Here is a 16956-nt window from a genome sequence, read left to right as displayed (position 1 = left end):
TCATGCTTGGGCTGGCAACCAGGCATCGCTCTTGGTCTCGCTAAACCCTTCCTAGGAGGGACGAACTCAAGGAGTGGCTCCTTTTCCTCTCCCTCCCCTTTACAGCAATACCAGAAGGTCCTTGTGCCTTTCCTGGTCTCCAGCCGGGCGCAGGATGGGTCCCGCGGCCCTTTGCCGCGCAGCTGGCGGTGGCGCGGGGCTGAGCACCCCTCGGCACCGCTGCGTCCCTCCCATCCAGCCGGGCCCGCCTGCGTGCGTTTGCCTGGGGCACGACGTGGGGCTCTTGTGCGTTTTAGCTGGCGGTTCATGGGGAGAGGATGGAAACTGGATTAAAAATGAAGGGGCTGTTCCAGCTTTTTCCGCTTGATACTTGGGCGTTTCGTGTCGGGGAGGGCAGAGCGATGATTAAACCATGTAGGCCAGAGGATTTTTCTAGCCCTAATTGCCAGGTGCCGGTTTGCTGTTGGGAGTGTTGTGCTCCCTCTCCCATCTTATTTACATTTATTTCTTTTTATTTTTGAGTCGCTCGGTAGCTGGAGGATGCCATTGCCGTGATCAGATGTGGGACTGGAGGGGGCACAATCGGTGGAGACCCTAGGAGCTCTTCGGGAGCAAAGCCCCCTCATTCACCCACGGCTGGTCAGGTCTGGCGTGGTAGGTCCTGCTGAACACCTGTGGGTGATGGAGGATGCTCGTCTGGATGCGGCCACCATGGTGGCTTGTGTTGACAGTGCACCCCAGAGGTGTCCTCTCATGTCCCATCCTGCACCCCAAGTGGTGACATGAGGGGCCGTGATTAGTTCATTATGGGATTTTCCAGGGTTTGTTGGGAATTTTGCCTTGTTTTGAAGTTGTGTGTGTGCGCGCGTGTGTGTAGGGATTATGGTTGTTTTTTTCTGGGGGGTGTTTGTTGTTGCTTGATCGAGTTCTGTATCCTATAAATGCGTGTCCTCCTCTTCCTCCAGGTCTTCCTTCATGAGAGTGTCAAGAGGAACGATCCAGCTGTCTCCCAGCTCACCGTTAAGGTTCACCTTCTTCTCCTGCATTTCAGAGGAGGTCTCCATCACCTCCAGCGTGGGGTTATCGTGGTAGCCGTTCTCCATCGTTTGCAGCTCCTCGGTCAGGCGCTGCTGCGAGCAAAGAAAACCCCCTGGTGAAAAACAGCTTGACCATGCTGTGTGTGCCACCTCGGGGCTGTCACCTCCCAGCCAGCCGTGGCCACTGCCCCATACAGAGGTATATAACTTATATAACTACATATAGAGGCTTTCATGGTGAGATTGGGGCTGGGGGCTGCAGTCAGCGCTGGCGCAGCGAGGGGATAGCACGGAGTTGGTGAGAGAGAGATTCTGCTAATGGTGGGAAGGAGGAAAGAGCAGCCAGAGACGTGGAAAATCTCCAGGAGCAGCTGCCAGCTTCAGCCTGGCTGTGGACCTGTGGCTCTGTCTCCCTGGGACCTTGGGAAGAGACTGAGCATTGTTGCTGTACCCTGACCCTGCATCTTCACTCCTGCCTCCCCACCTCCATTCTGTGCTTCCCACCCCTTTCTGCTCCCCTGTCCCTTTCCAGCTGCTTTAATATTATTCTCCCCCTCACCCTGGGGGCTGCTCCCACCTTGCAGATGCTGCTGGTCCATTTGCTCCTCTCTAAGCATCATCCTGGAGATCTATTCTGGAGCTCTTGGTGGAAACCAGTCAGGGGAAAAAAACCCCATCCCCTCCCACCCCTTTCCCTTTGGCCATGTGTGGTTTTGGCTGATTGATGGATGAATCGGGCACTGCATCACCCTGGTCCTTTGGTAGGCTGTGTGTACCTTCAGCCTCTGGCAGACCCCCATCCCAATTTTGCGTTTGCCGCCGCAGCAGCTCCTTCATCCCCATCCCACCCCAGAGGGATTCACGGGGGAGCTGCAGGCCTCGGTCAGCCCTCTTTTTGGGGAGCACTGAGCTCTCACTAGGCAACCCTGTTGGAAATCTGCCTGGATTTACAGCTTGATTTATTACAGTGCTCTTAATAAATATCAGGAGACAGGCGTAGGAGGGAACCCATGGAGAAGAAAGGGATGGAGAAGTGAAACTGCAGGGCTTGGTGCTAGGCAGGGGCACTGCGAGGGTGTTGCTGGGCGTCCCCTGGGTCCCACATGGTGGGGGGGGGGATGCGGGCAGGGATGGTGGGATGCTTGAAAGCGGAGGAGGCACCTGGGCTCTCGCAAGGGCTGTTTCGCCCCCTGGGATTGCTGGTACAACCCCACGATGGATGGATGCTCCCGCCATGGCAAGGCACCCCCCCGCCATGCAGCAAGGGGAAGGGGTCTTCAAAGCTGGGCTTTAGTAGGCTTTAGTCCTGTTAAAAGCTACTGAATCCTACCAAGCACTGGGGGGTGAGAGCTGGGGGTGTTATGGATGCAGCACCCGCCCCTCCGATCCCTGTGTTGGAACTCACATTAAAGATCAGGGCCACATGTCCATCATCAAACCCGGGGAGATCAGGGTGGATGTGCTGGTTATTTCCAAGATAAAACAACAGCAGGGTTTAAAGGGCGGGGGGGAGAGGTTGGAGAACAAAATAAAAAAAAAAAACTTTCAAGTCATTTTTGGAAAAGAAGCAGGAGGAAAACAAAAGAAACCACCCAAAAACAAATCCAGAAAGGAGAAATGTGTTTGATTTTCTAAAAACGTGTTGCAGCTGCTTGGAAGAAGATCTTTCACTGTGCTCGAAGTGAGAGCTGTGCCGAGGAAGTGGCATCCCTTGCTTTGGTTTCGCTACCTTACCCTGTGGCAGGTAGGTATTTGCCTCCAGCACATCCAGCCAGGGCTGGTACTGTTCCTTCATGCCATGTTACTTGGGGATGGGTATCTCCATCCCTAAAAATAAGCATTTTATACCTATTTTCTGAACATTCTGCTGGGATGTTTTTCACCCTGACCAGTGAAATCCTGTAAGCTCCACGGGGACCGCAGTGGGAGTCAAATATCTGTCGAGATCTTGCATCTTCCCCGATTCCTTCCCAGAAAATCAAACCTCACAAAAACAAGCCTGACGGTGCCATTGGTTTGCTCTTCCCTGCCTCCTGTGTTTGTCTGCCTTAGATTGCAAACGTTTAAGCAAAGGCTGCCTCATCCCTCTTCCTGCAGCTGTGGGCACGTAGGGCAGAGGTTAGGACCCCCTTGGGAAGGATGAGTTTTCGTTTGGGGGGAAAAGGACTGGAAGTAGGACCCAAGGGTTTGCTTCTCCAGCGGGAGGGCTGTTTACCCTAATTGCATCATTTGGCCTCTTTTTTTTCCTCCCTTTCTGTTGCTGCCTTCCCTCTGGAGCTAAATCCTCAGCAGGGGCCGATGCCCACTTCAGGTACGTGGCAAAGCTTGCACCGCTGATGCCGCAGGGCATGAGAACAGCCAGTCCTTACAGGTGGATGCTACACTAAAATCACCCAGATTTGCTTCCTGAGATAAAAATTATATTAATTTTTTTTCCTATGTCAGTTCTACCTTAAATCCTGCTGCTGCTCTGAAATTTGGCCCTGGCCCAGCTCTCCTAAAGGCTGAGCCATGCAGCACACAGTGTCGATTCTGTCTTGAAGCCATCCTTTTGCCGTCCTGCCCCTGCACCCCTGGGAAGGCATCGGGGTGATGTTGAGCACCCAACCCTGCTCATAAAGGTATTTTGAGGGGTTTTTTGTTGTTTTTTTTTTTTTTTGTGGGTGGAATGGGGTGCGTGTGTGGATTCATTTGGAGGGGGAGGTTGGGTTGAGAAAGCCTTTCTTGTCAAAGTTATGACCCAAGGACATTGCTTGGTCCCCCGGGGTGACAGCAGGGTTGGATGCTGCTCATTGCTGTACCCCACCACCACCAACCCCTCATTTCCCTGGTTTTCATTCTGGCTGTCATCCCCCCGCTCCCCAGCACCCCCAAGGGGCCACTCCTGCCCCTCCCGAGTGTCCACAGCACTTGGGCACCCCTTGAGCAACATGCAAGGGTGGTGCCCGTTGGGTGAGCCAGGATGTTTCCACCAGTGGAAGTGGTAACGTTGATGTTCTTCATCTCCTGAAGATGACTCTGTGGCAAAAAGGCCTCAGGGTACCTGTCCCACCACCCTCCCACCTTACCTGGTCCTTTTTTTGGGAGAAGCGCTGGTGGCAGCAGCCGTAGATGGCTGCGATCAGCAGCAGGGAGCCAGCCAGGGTGACAATGGTGATGATCAGGGGCGTGCTGAACTCATCGTTGATTACCATCTCCCTCTCCATTTTGTCATAGGTGATGTTGGCGATGCCGAGCTGCCACAGAAGAGATGAGTCAGGCCCCCCAGGAGGGCTTCCTATGCCACCCACCTCGGGGGGGGCCATCCATGGGGAAGCTGTGCTGTGCGTGGGGATCTGCTTACCTCCTCTAACTTGTCCTTCTTCTCCTTCAGCTCCTCAAGGACTTTTTCAGGGTCCAAAGGGACTGGGGGAAGAAAGCGGCTGCAATGAGCATGGGGTGGGGCAGGTTCTGCCACCATCTCCCGATCAATGGGGTAACCCCCTGTCTGGAGGAGATGAATGGAGATGTGTGGGCATGGAACCTACCCCTGCAGGTTGCTGGGGCAGCCCTGGAGACCCCAGTCCCCACCGTCCCTCAGCACACCCCAGTGGGGGCCTCCCCTTTGGTGGGTGATTTGCGAGTGGGACCAGCGAGGGGCTGTAACTGGCTACTCTAGGCCATGGCAGAGCAGTGCAGGATCAGGCCCCAGGGCCGGGCTGCCCTGCCCTGCCTACGGTTGGGGGCTGGCGGCTGGCCCCCCCATCCAGCCCCTGCCCTGAGTACAAAGAGGAGGAAGGATGGGGCTCAGCCCTGCCTAGGGCCGCACGATGTCTCCGTCCTCCTGGCACCCCAGCCCAAAGCAATGTTTGGGCACTCTTGGGCTGAGCAACGTTTCCCCAAAGGGCTGCGCTGTGGGTAAGAACCTCCCCTCCATCGTCGTTGTGCGAAGGATTTGAGTGGGGCACTGGCTTTTAACTACTTGGGAGGAATTTTTCGTCCTGGAGATGGGTTCCTGCCTTGACTTACTCTGGACAGGAGAGGGACCTGGTGCATCGGCGTGGAGCAAAGCGGAGTGGTGGGGTTGCTGTGCCTCGGAAATGGGGCAGCCCAAGGAAAGGAGCCCCTCGGTCAAGCTTTAGCAGACCCCAAGGGCTCGGCCGAGCCTCAGGCGGGATCCCCAATGCCAATCCCTTCCCGTCCCCCTCGGGGCAGGCCCGGGGGATGATACTCACGGTGCACGACCGCCCGCACGGCCCAGTGCTGGGAGCGGGGCTCGCGGGAGGTCAGCGTCACCGTGCACGTTTCCCTGCTGGCGTTGAAAGCGTGCTGGCCCGTCGAGCAGAAGCTCTCAAAGAAGGAGAGGTTGGTGCTGGCGGTCCTCCAGTCGGCCTGCGGTGACAGCAGGGGTTCAGCACCGTCCTCCCCCCCCGGGACCACCGAGGAGCATCACCCCCACCGATGCTGTGTCCGTCCCCGTCCTCCCCCCGCCCTTTGCACCGCCCGGCCGCCGCCGGCCCTCCCAGGGAACAGGAAAAGTTTAAAAGCAGTTTCTTTACGAGAAGCTGAGCTTTTGGCTGCCGTTCCTCACCGGGGCCCTGCGCCGGCCTTATCTGAGGGCCGCAGCTTTTGGTGTTCCAGGAATAGTAGGTCCCCAAGGGAAGCAGGGCGGGGGGGTCGAGGCGGGAGCAGGATGGGGCTGTGCCTCCCCCCACCCCCCCCAGTGCCCTCACGCTTATCTGCAGCCCCCCACCACCCCCATTTCTACCGTCTGTGCCCACCGACACAGATCCCCATCCTCCCGGGGCCTTCCCAGGGCTCTGCAGCGGGAAGAGAAAGCGTTGTGCTTTCAGGTAAACTGGAGCAGGCTGCGGGGTGGTCGGGGGGTGGAAGGAGCCCATGTCCTCCTGGAAATGCTCCAGCAGCTTTTTGCATCTGCTCGAAGCTTCGTGGCAGCTGGGAGCTCGCTAAGGTAGCGGCGGGCACCCTCGGGCGTGCAGAGATGCTGCGTGCGGGCGCGACTTGTGCGGGTCCCGTACACAAAAACATGGGGGGTGTGTGTATATAGATGTATATATATACACAGCTCCGTGGCGCGCAGGCCCTTCGGGTGCCCACACGACGTGCACGAGGTCTCGCCCGCCCCGGTGAGGGTGAGCCCAGCATGGCGAGGCCCCGTCCGGCCCTGCGACCCGCCACTGGCCCTCGCCTGGCCTCGCCCCGGCAGAACCTTCCCCCGGCCGCTCCGTTGGGGCCGCTGCGTCCCCGGGGGAAAGAGCCGGAGGGGACGCCGGCCCCAGCCCTGCGCCCGGGTACCCACGGGCCGCGAGGCCCGGACGAGGCGGCATCCCCGGGGCAGCGAGGAGAGGGATGCGGCTGCTCGGGGCAGTGTGTTTATCGTCTGCGGACGCTGGGTTGTGCTCCTACGCTTTAAACCTCCTGCAGTTTATCAGTCCCTCCTGAGCGGCGTTTTGTGCTCAGCAGAGGCGCAAAAAGCCTCTCTGCCCCCTCCCTGCATCCTCCTTCCCCAGGTTTTGCCACAGCTCTGCCTTCCCCAGCCCTTAATAATCCACCTCTACCATCCTGCGGGGAGAGGGGGGGACAAAAAAAGACCTTTTAAATGCTTTTTTTGCCTGGGAAGTGAGATCTGATGCAAGGCCAAAATCCAGCTGAGCACCAAACCGCTTTGTTGCGGGACAGTGAGCGGTGCCTAAACCCCTTTAGGGGCTGAACCGGAGGGGTTTAGCCCTTCCAGGGTGGGAGAGGGGCACGGTAAGGCCGGCTGGAGCTGGCGGGGGTGCCCCGGCGGCGGTGCCACGGCCCCGGCCGCTCTCCCCTCCCGCCGCCGGAGCCGCTCGCATTCCTTGGCCGGAGTTGACAGGCGCTGCCGAGCAGTTTGAATCCGGTTCCCACACTGGCGGAGACCTAAAACTAACATCCCCAAATGAGGTAACAGCACTTGAGTCAACAAACTGCCCCCGCCAGCTGGACGGGGCGAGGGGGACCGCGACCCTGCTCGGTGAGGGGGTCCCTCCGCCTGCTCCGGCGACCGTCCTGCTGTGCCCAGACCGGTGCGTGTCACACAGCAAATTCCCTCAGGCACCTGGGTGCAGGTCCTGGTGATCCCGCTGTTGCTTTTGCATCCCTTGGCGGAGCAGGACCTGGTCCTCTCTAGTGTCTTCTAGTTTGCCTCTCTGAGCACATCCGCGTCCCGGCTGGGGACACGATGGAGGAGCCACGCTGGCCCCTGGGAGGTGGCCACAGGGTTGTGTGGCTCAACCGGAGCTTGGGGGATACCAGCCACCTCTGACATGGTCATCTCTTGCTTCACGCGAGGCATTTTGGGGTTGGGATGAGGAACAGAGCATCCTTCCATCCATCTGTCCCAAGGCTGGACACTCCAAGCAGCCAGCGAAAACCCAACTGAAGATACGTTTGTGAGCCGGACGTTGGGAAAGTCATCCTATGTAATGCAAGGCTTTGAGCTGATGAGCCTCATTAGGAAACTCATTAAGACCCCACTGTGATCAAAGGGAGGAGAAGGGGCAAAAGGGAGGGTGGGGGAACATGGACCAAACTTCAGCGCTGGTTAGAAGCATCACCTGAAGAGGAAGGATGGTGGGAACCAACCAGCCCGTAAAGGACCTTTGGTCCACAAAGTGGTACCAACCCTGTATTTGGCTCTTTTTTTTAAGATTTACAGATTGAGGTGGGTTTTTTATTATTTTTAAATTTACTGCAGCCAGAGAAACTGAGGTGCAGCAGGGTGCAATGCCTGCAATTCCAGGGTTTGGTCCCAACTGTTTTGCTCAGGTCTCTGCATCGCCGGTGCAGCCCCGTGAGCCCATCTCCGCATGGGGGGGTGGTTGGCATTGCCCCCTCCCCTGCCACGTGCGACCTGGGCACATCCCCCGCTGCTGGGCCCCCACATTGCCCTCGATGCTTCTGTCTGCAGCTGAGTTTTTAGCGCAAAGCTACTGCAGATCTGGCTTGCTCTTGCGGACCAGGATTGGAGCTGTTTCTGGAACACTTCTCCTTATAGCACGCACTTTCCTGTTTTCCCACGGGTTGCAAAATGCAAAGGATTTTTTCACTTTGCTGTCAAGATTTGGCTAGAGACTTGTTTACCGGGCCTACAAAGCAGGGAAACCAGATAATGCCATTTCTCTGTTATCTGCTCGGCTTGGGAGGCATAAAATTTGTTGCAGTTTTCAGGAATACGCTGAGTGGAAAGTTAATGGCAAGCAGGTGGGAGGTGTTTTGGCAGCTGAGGGGAGCGATGCTATGGGAGGATGCACCCTTGCAGTCTTTCTGCAGCTGTTTTGAGGCGTAATTGGCATTTTCTACTAACAATGCTTCGGCTCGTTATTATGCCCAGAGGAATCCAAGGGAAACAGGGCGGCAGACTCGCTGGCTCGCCAGCTCCAGCACGCCGTCGCCCAGCGGAGCGGGCAGAGAGGAGCGATGGATGATGCCAAGCCATGATGTCCGCCCACCCCCGAGCTCGCCGGTGCGTCGCCACACACCGGCACTTCCCAGCCTTACCATCCCCGTTTCCAAAAAGCCTCCCAGCACGGCTCCAGCGAAGCCATGGGGAGGACAGCTGCTTCGCACAGAATGTGACTGTGCCCAGAAGGAGGAGGGAAGCATTAAACACCGGCACGGTTGTAATCGCCCAGGTGCTTTAGGGTCCGAAATGAGATTTTGTCAATCATCTGGTGAAATATTCTTATATATTCAATATAAAATTTGATGGGAGGCTTTCCCACCGTGGACATGGCTGCAAGGGCCGTGCATACGTTGCACAAAGCAGAGTAGGGGATGCTCTCGGGAGAGGCTGTCTTGCCGTGGCGTCTGAGCCACAGGCATCGTGGTAATAAGGTCCCTTCTTGGAAACATCCTCAGTGCTAAGGGCAGCACGGCTAAGAACATCATCATTTCTGCAGGTGTCTGGGAAGGAGCATTTACACCCAACAGCAGCCAAAGTAGGAAAGTAATGACCATGAGATGGCAGCAGCCGGGTGCTTCCTCTCCTCCAGGAGCATGGTGGGTGCTGTCGGGAGGTCCAAGCCCTCTCCAGGGCTGCCAGGCAGGGCCACCACTAAGCCATATGGAATTTCAAGGGCGGCTGTGGTCAGTAGGAGCGATTGTGCTCGTTTCAGCATGTATCTCAAGGGCTTTTATGAACACACTGTGGCTTCACTTTGCGTCTCACCACCATACAGTAAAGTCAAGAGTCAGTCCATTTTACAAATGGGACAGCAGAGGTTCATGAACCTGAGTAGTTATTTCTGATGCTGTGCAGCATAAGCTGTGAGAAGTGCCGATTTCCCAATGCCTTGGCAATGCTGAGATCCAGAAACCAGAGCATCATAATGCCAAACCCGCCCCTGAGCCCCATTCGCAGCTCAGACAGATACAATCACTCCATCAAGACCTCACCAGCCATGTGGTGTTGTCTCTTCCTCTGTCATAAACTTAAAACTTCAGCTTATTTGAAAGTTATCAATATATTCCATCTTCCCTATTACATGAAACTCATAGTTCCCACAAGAATCATTTTGAAGGTGGGTATCAGAAAAGCCAGCAGACCATACCCACCCACCAGAAGAAGGTATCTTAGCATATAGTCTTGGGTTGGGCTTGCCTTTCCCCAACCTTGGCACTACATTTTACTACTCGCTGGTCTTGTAGAGGGTCTGAAACAAATGACATGGAGGTTTTTGCTCTCACTTTAGGGTTCTATGAGAGCTGATACAGCACTGACAAGCATAGTGAGGCCCAAACTCCAGGCTGCTATGCTTCCCAGTTGCTTTGCAGTCAGATGCCACCCTACCCCAGCTGTGTTACAAGATCTCACCAAGTACACAACTGTGGAGGAACTCCACTTTTTTTGCTTTGGTTTTGGGATGAACTTCTGGCCCCTCTGCAAAGGCAAAAAGCTTTCCAGTTAGCCTTTGAAGAGGCAAAGTTTCACTCTCTAAAATTTCCCATTGCTCTTTTTCTGAGACCTGGATGGGCTCAGCTGATCTTTCTACTTGAAGAAGACCACATGGGCCTCTTCTCCTCCTGCCAAATCCCCCATCGGGTGATACTGCTGAATGTGGGTTTTCATTTACCATTTACACCCCAAAAGTGGTTGTATCTTATTTTGATGAAATTACTCTCATCTTTGTAGGCTCACATGCTCAGGGTACTACAGGTTAAAACAGATCTCCCACAGCAACACAGCTGCTAATCCTACACAGAAGTCCAAAAGGATGGTACTTACACAGGTTTTAGCTTCTTTCAGATATATGGTGGGCCAATTATTTTGCACCTGGTCTTTACAGATGACCTGGAAAGACAGAAGAAAAGCAACTCTCAAATTGTTGACGTAGGTTGGAAGAACAGTTGGTCATTGATACTACAGACTGCCTCAAGCCAGAAGATATCCTGAACAAAGCTCTGATCCTTTTTATGGAAACAAAATAGGCCCAGGAGCCCTTCACTCAACTCTTTGTATGTGGAAAGGGTTTTCACAGACAACAGACGTTGTTGTCTGCAGGATGTTTGCTAACGCACTTCCCAAACGGGGCCTAGGATTTGCAGTATGGGTTAAAGCAAGAATTGGCTTGGGCAGTAGGAAGATCCATGCCAGTGGGTCACGAGGCAGTCCTGCCCTACAGAAGATGAGCATCTAGAAACAGAATCCCCTTCCCTCCTTCCCAACACTTTAGTTATCCTGGCTTGTGTTTTGAGACCCCCCTATGCTCCCAAACCATTTTCTGCTAATATCATCCATGGACGGTTGATGCTGAATTGTGGTCTTTGCCCTCTCGTCATGTCCAAGTTCACCCCAAGGCAGCTTCTGCTCTCCATAATGCTCCCCTCTCTCTTCCCAAATTTCACTTCTTCCCTATTCAGCACTCAGACCATAATCCCCTTCGCCTCCATCCTCCATGTCTCTTCACTGGAAAGCTACAGGAGAAAGGGGTTTAATCTAGAAATATTTTGCTGCCTCATGTTTTCCTAAGGCGGATCTCTCTGACACAGACATGCACAGCAAGAATGGCTGCCGGCTTTACATGTACACAGGATGCCCGCTAAATATCAGCAGACCCCACTATGATGTGCCCGCCTCCCCGTAGGAGTCATTACCTCATTTTGGAAAGAAGTGTTAGGGTGCTGGTGGCCAGGACTGCTGCTCGCCGTCTGGTCCCCCAGGGCTGGGGCTGATGGCTGTGCACCGGCAGGGCTCTGGTCAGCACTTGTTGGTTCGGTTGACACAGATCCGGCGTCATGGCTTCTCTGGTCTGGGTCCCCAGTATACAGCAAAAAACAAGCAGACAGACACTGATACAGTATAGAGGATACAGCTGACAGGTCTGCTTCTGAGCAGCTGAAAATAAGTTTTCAGCTCTAGCCCTGCCTTGAAGCTCACTGTGTCAAAGCTTGGAGAGGTTTTCGGTTTCTTCTTTCCGTTGTGGGGTTTTTTTTGTTTTTTTTTGTTTTTTAATTAGCTAGGATATGAAAAAAAGTATTATTGCAGATTGTATTTTCTGCTGCTGAAACCCATCAGACTGTTCTGGAGAGTTGAACCCAAAGGCTGTGATAACTGTGCGTTGGTAGCTGGGTAATCACTGAAAAAAGGACTATTGCTGGATAAATGGGGTGGCCCTCATTTCACTTTATCTGGGGTGTCATCCATGGAGGTTTCTACAGCTCTATCTGAGCTGGCTGCCCAGGATCTCCCATGAGTTCACTGTGCAATCCCACTGACAACTGCAGCCGCCTCCATTAGGAGGAGATGAAATGCCGTAACCTCTGTTGACTGCATCTCCATCAGCTATGGAAGAACCCAGAACATGCTTAGAAGAATGCCTGGTACTATGGGAGACAGCCTGGGGGGTCCTGCCTGCCTGCTGCTCCAGAAGGGCACATGCCCCACGTCTACCAGCTCCATGCAAGTGTCTCAGATACCCGAGATCATCTCAGATGCCTTTCTTAAGGTCTGTAACATCTTACAGTTTCTTGTGCAATGGGAGTAGTGCAAGGAGCATAGCAGCCTCCTGCCTCCCCAAAACCTTTTGAAGAAATGGATCTCCATCCCTGGGTTCCTAATTGATCCTTAAATGCTGACAAAGAGAATTAAAATGCCACATCCTGTTCACAGCCTGTTTGCTTTTGGGACTCCTGCCTCTTCCACAGAAAAGATGAGGGATATTTATATCCCAGACACATTCTGAAGGCTCCTGGAGAGAATTAATTTCAAAGCCATCTGTTTCTCTTGCATTCTCTCACCTATTTATTAAACATAAAGGTTTTTGAAACCTTTTCATGCTCAATGCTTGAGGTCTGCTTGAGGTCAAATTTGAAGTAACATAATTTCATATATCATCTTTTAATGGAGAACAGTCCTGTGGAGCAGGAGAGGAAAGAAACATCCTTCATGAAGACACCCATTTCACCTCCTAACACCTGCTAACATGCTCAAAACATGACTTGTTTGAAGCCAGTGAAGATGGTCTTGCATTGAGACCTTGGCCCATTCAGTGATGCTGACAGCAAGGAGGAGCTGGAAGGCTGCGGGGGAAGGAGATGTTTATTTGAGTGGCTTCTTTATTGTAGGTAGCTGGAAACTGGGTTTAGAACAACCTTCTCCATAGGAAGATAATGAAGGGCTTCAGTGTCATCACAGCTTTTATTCAGAGCCAGATCTGAACTGAACCCACAATCTCACCAAAGTCTGGAAGGCCCCATGGAGCCCTCAGAGTCCCACAGTATGATTTCTTCCCCATAAACACTACCAGACAAAATGCCAAAGGGGACCCTAGACTGTGCCTCACCAGGATGCTTATGAACTAACATGGCTAGCTAAAGCTCCAGAGGTCTAGGGAAAACATGTTAACAGCATTCAGCAAGATCCACATGAACACTTATAATGCTGCTTAGACAGAAGTCAGCAGCCAAACCCCCTGCAGCAATGACGAATATCCTATCTAAGTGCTTAGACTCTTTAGAGGTTGTAGACTCAGAGTTTAGCCACAAAATCTCCTTAGTCATCTAAAGCTTATTTTCTATGCATGCCCAGACGGCCTTCACTAAGCTGTCAGCCATACTAGGGATCTTCTGCAGTCAACATTCAGGGTGCTCTCAATCTGTTTCACCAACTCTACAATGTCAGTCTCCACCTTCAAACTCATTGCTGCTGGCTCCCTTTTGCAGTCACTGAAGATCGAGTCATTGCAGCTGATGGTGCTTCCGGCACAGTTTGGTCCATCCGAAAGCTGATGTCTACGCTTAGCCAGTTGATTCATGCCTTGAATTTCACCAACTGCATTGACTCGATCTCCACCGATGACAAACAAGGAGCTAAACACCCAGTTGTCATGGAGACAACTATGCTGGAAAGTCCTAAAATGATATGAGGTGATGACACCTCGTACTGACAGGAGGTATTTAGGGTAGCCTAAGGAAAAGACCACAAAAGGGCCTCCCAACCAGAGAAATCAAGGTTCTTGTCTTCTGGTACCTGCTCCAAGAGTTGGCGTGGTGGCTGCCTCTGAGACTTTGTTGATGCTGCCAGGTGGTAAAGACAGAGACGCTTTACTGGTGGTGGAGACAGGTCCATCAAAAGGGGTAACAGAAGTGTCGATACTTCCGGGTCTGGTGGAAAAGGCCAGTCCCTGGACTGGAGAACTGGGAGAAGAGTGAGGCTGCTTGGCGACAGATGTGGAAGAAGAGACACCATAGTCCTTGAGCCCAGGGGGAAGGCCGCTCGTTGGGAGTCCAGTGATCGCAGCAGTGCTGGTCAACTGGTCTGAAGGCTGGTTTCCCTGAGCTTGCACACTGGGAGTGGATGCGACAGCAGTCCCTAAACCTCCTGGGATGGCTGGAGGGGTGCTTCCGTGAGTGAAGACAGCACCTCTGGCAGTGGTGGCTGCTGAGCTTCCTGTGCTGGCTGGAGGGCTGGTCTTCTGCTGGGCCATGCTGGAGGTTGCAACAGAGGTGGCTGTTGAGGCTCCAGACCTTGTTGAAGAACTGACCTGCTGAGATAGGTGGGGCGATGTCGTGGGGGCGAGTGGTGGGTTTCCCAGGTTGTTTGTGGGGGTGGTCCCTTGAACTGCAGCAGATGACATTGCAGGGGTGGATGTTGGGTTTCCCGGGTTGCTTGTAGGGGTGGTCCCTTGAGCAGTGGTGGGTGATACCACAGGGGCGGATGGTGGGTTTTCTGGATTGCTTGTAGAGGTTGTCCCTTGAGCTGTGGCAGGTGACATCGTAGAGGTGGATGGTGGTTTTCTTGGATTGCCTGTAGGGGCGGTCCCTTGCGTCTTGCTGATGTCTGTAGTCGTGATGACCTGCCCATTTTCTCCTAGGCTTGCAGAAGTTGTCTTTGTAACATCCTGAGAGCTGACACCTAGGGAAAAGTAAAAACACCAAGATGAACTTTAAACTGAGGAAACTACCCTTGGTTTCCACCCAGAACAGGTATTTGTAGAAATAAATGCTGACCAGAAACGATGAGTCATTGACTCGGGGCTTGTCTCGTGCTCTCTAAACTCATACCAAATGCCACGTTCTGGTATCACTGTGTCAAGCAGAAAGCAGAGCAGAAGAGGAGGGGAAGTCAAACTCACAGGACACCAAAGGGGTTGAAGGGGGAGCAGGAGGGCAAGACCTGCTGGTTTCCAGAAAGCAGGTCTCCTTCAGATGGGAGGTACGCCAGCTCCCGTGCATAGAGCTACAAGTGACATCATTACCTACGTGGGAAAAAAGCTCCATCTCAAAGCAAAGAGGGTTTTCGGTTGCTCAGTCATCTCATATTATCATACATAAGGAGATCTGCAGTTGGCATCTGAAGAATACTTTAGATTTTCAGATTATGAAGCTGTTTCTCAGTGAGGGCTGCAGCTGAAGGACAGCTTGCCTGACAAAAGATTGCAACATGCCACAATTCTAAAACGTGGTCTATTCATGAATAGACTGGATATAAAAGTTTGGGTCCATTTTTCTTTTTGTAATCACTGCAGGAGCTCCATCAATTGCCGTGATTAATTTCCCCCCATTGCACATGGCAATGACCAGCTCTGGGCTCTTGCTCAAATTCACCCCAGGAAAGGTTCAACCAATTATTCACCTTTCAGGAACCACTGGCTGCACTGAGCCACTTCATCCACGGATCTGTCTGGAGTCAAGACAACAACCTGATTTTGGAGGAGGGGGTGGGAAATATCTTCCATTTCATGACTGTGCAGAAATGGGCTATTTTTTTTGCCCCACAAGGCACTTGTATATTATTTCCAACCCTCCAAAACAGGAGTCACACATCCAAGGTTTCACTTTTAGCCATGTCCTAACGCTGTTCTCCAGAGATTTGCTTCGTTCCTCCATGCTGGCATTCTGGCAAAGTATTTTCTCTTACAGAGCTTGTTTATTAGTACTGGTTGTGCTTCAAAGATCTGATGAAAGCTTGAGCTTCAGCACCCCAGCAGGGTGTGGATGTATGTTTGAGACAGGACCACAGGACCCGGGGAGCGGGATTTGGGATGAGGAGGCTGCAACACTACCTCTGCGGGAAAAGAGTTTTTGCGGAAACAAGTCATATTTCCTACAGACTGACCAGTGTCTGCGGGAGAAGAGGTCAGGAAGGAAAACACAGGCACGGGTACGTAGCAGATGAAACCCAGGTGCAAAAGACAGGAGGGAGTTTTCATCCAGTTAGCCACAAAGTGGGTCTATCCCATAAATAGAGCTGTAAAAGTTTGACAGGGGTTTTTACAACAAGGGAGGTAATAAAAAAAGAAATCCTCTGAAGGTAGAAACAATGCAAAAGAGACATAAATAAAGGGTTGGAAGGAAGGTGGAGGAAACCTCCCACGGCTCTCCCTTCCTTTTCATGCCCCAGACCCATCCCAGGAAGCAAACACGCACTGAAGGAGAGGTGGAAAAGACAATTCAGTTCAACTCGGTCCAAAAGAGAAAGGGGCAGGCCCACGCTTTGGCTCTGGACCAGCCCTGGTGGCCAGCTGGGACCCTGCAAGCCGAGGAGCCAGCATGCCTGCCCCGGCGCTTCCCTGTCTCATCCCAGGTTGCTGCAGCTGCATTTTTACCACTTCTAGCAAAAGCTGGGGGGGAAAAGCCCAAAGCAAGGTGTTTCTCTGCTGATGGAGAATGCTGGTGTGATCCTCCAGGCTTGCCCTGGCTGGTTCCTACCTGGGGTGGTAGAAGGGCCTCTTTCAAGGGACACAGGGTGACAGAGCCCAAAAAAGCAACTGGGAGAAGAACCAAGACTCAAGTTGATGCCCACAAAGCTTACTAACATTTTATCCTTCCTTACCCCTGCATCCACTCTTAGCGCTCCTGCTAAGGTCAACAGATGTTAAAAGATCAATTTATTCTTCCTCATTAAGCCAGGACCAGTGATTTAAGTGGGCTCAAAGGAACCTGAGGAGCACACTCCTGCTTGGAAGTGGTGAGCCACCATGTAGGGGAATGGATGGATGGATGGATGGATGGATGGATGGATGGATGGATGGATGGATGAATGGATTCAACGGATGCTGACCACACAGGCAGGTAGGACATTATCCATCCTACTACATGGGCCTGGCGGAGGTCAGGAAATGCTAAGTGCCACAGAGGTAGAAATCACTCTCCTTTGGTGGGTAATGACCTGCATCCCTTTGGCAAGTGGCAACACAAATGATATATAAACCAGAAAACACTTCACCACGGCATTTCCTCCCTGCAAACCCACTCCTGCTGTATTGGGCTGGATGGGACCACTGGGAAGCCCTTTGTAAAAGATCTCCCATCCCAAACGTGATCTTAAGGTGGTGCTTCTTTTATAACCTCCACAGGTTATAAAGCTCAGCTGGGCTGCTACTAAATTTTTCCTTTCCTCCTTTCTTCTTCCATAGCTTGCTTGTCTCAAAGCAGACAGTTTTGAAGAATTTGT

General features: G+C 52.9%; 1 protein-coding gene across 1 annotated transcript; it reads right to left on the bottom strand.

Annotated features, from left to right (window-relative positions):
* Positions 1-834: 834 nt before the first annotated feature.
* On the bottom strand, positions 835-14247 carry PODXL (podocalyxin like). The gene is made up of 8 exons (XM_082014336.1): positions 13531-14247; positions 11157-11311; positions 10288-10353; positions 5252-5408; positions 4381-4442; positions 4106-4273; positions 2443-2499; positions 835-1130 (listed from the first exon to the last, which is right to left on the bottom strand). The coding sequence occupies exons 1-8, from the start codon at positions 14135-14137 to the stop codon at positions 936-938; spliced, it is 1467 nt and encodes a 488-aa protein (XP_081870462.1). The 5' UTR covers positions 14138-14247; the 3' UTR covers positions 835-935.
* Positions 14248-16956: the final 2709 nt, after the last annotated feature.

The sequence above is a fragment of the Phaethon aethereus genome (assembly GCF_964289735.1).
Source record: "Phaethon aethereus genome assembly, chromosome: 1".
NCBI lineage: Eukaryota > Metazoa > Chordata > Aves > Phaethontiformes > Phaethontidae > Phaethon > Phaethon aethereus.
The sequence above is the reverse complement of the archived record's forward strand: the minus strand, read 5'-3'. Positions and strand labels throughout refer to the sequence as shown.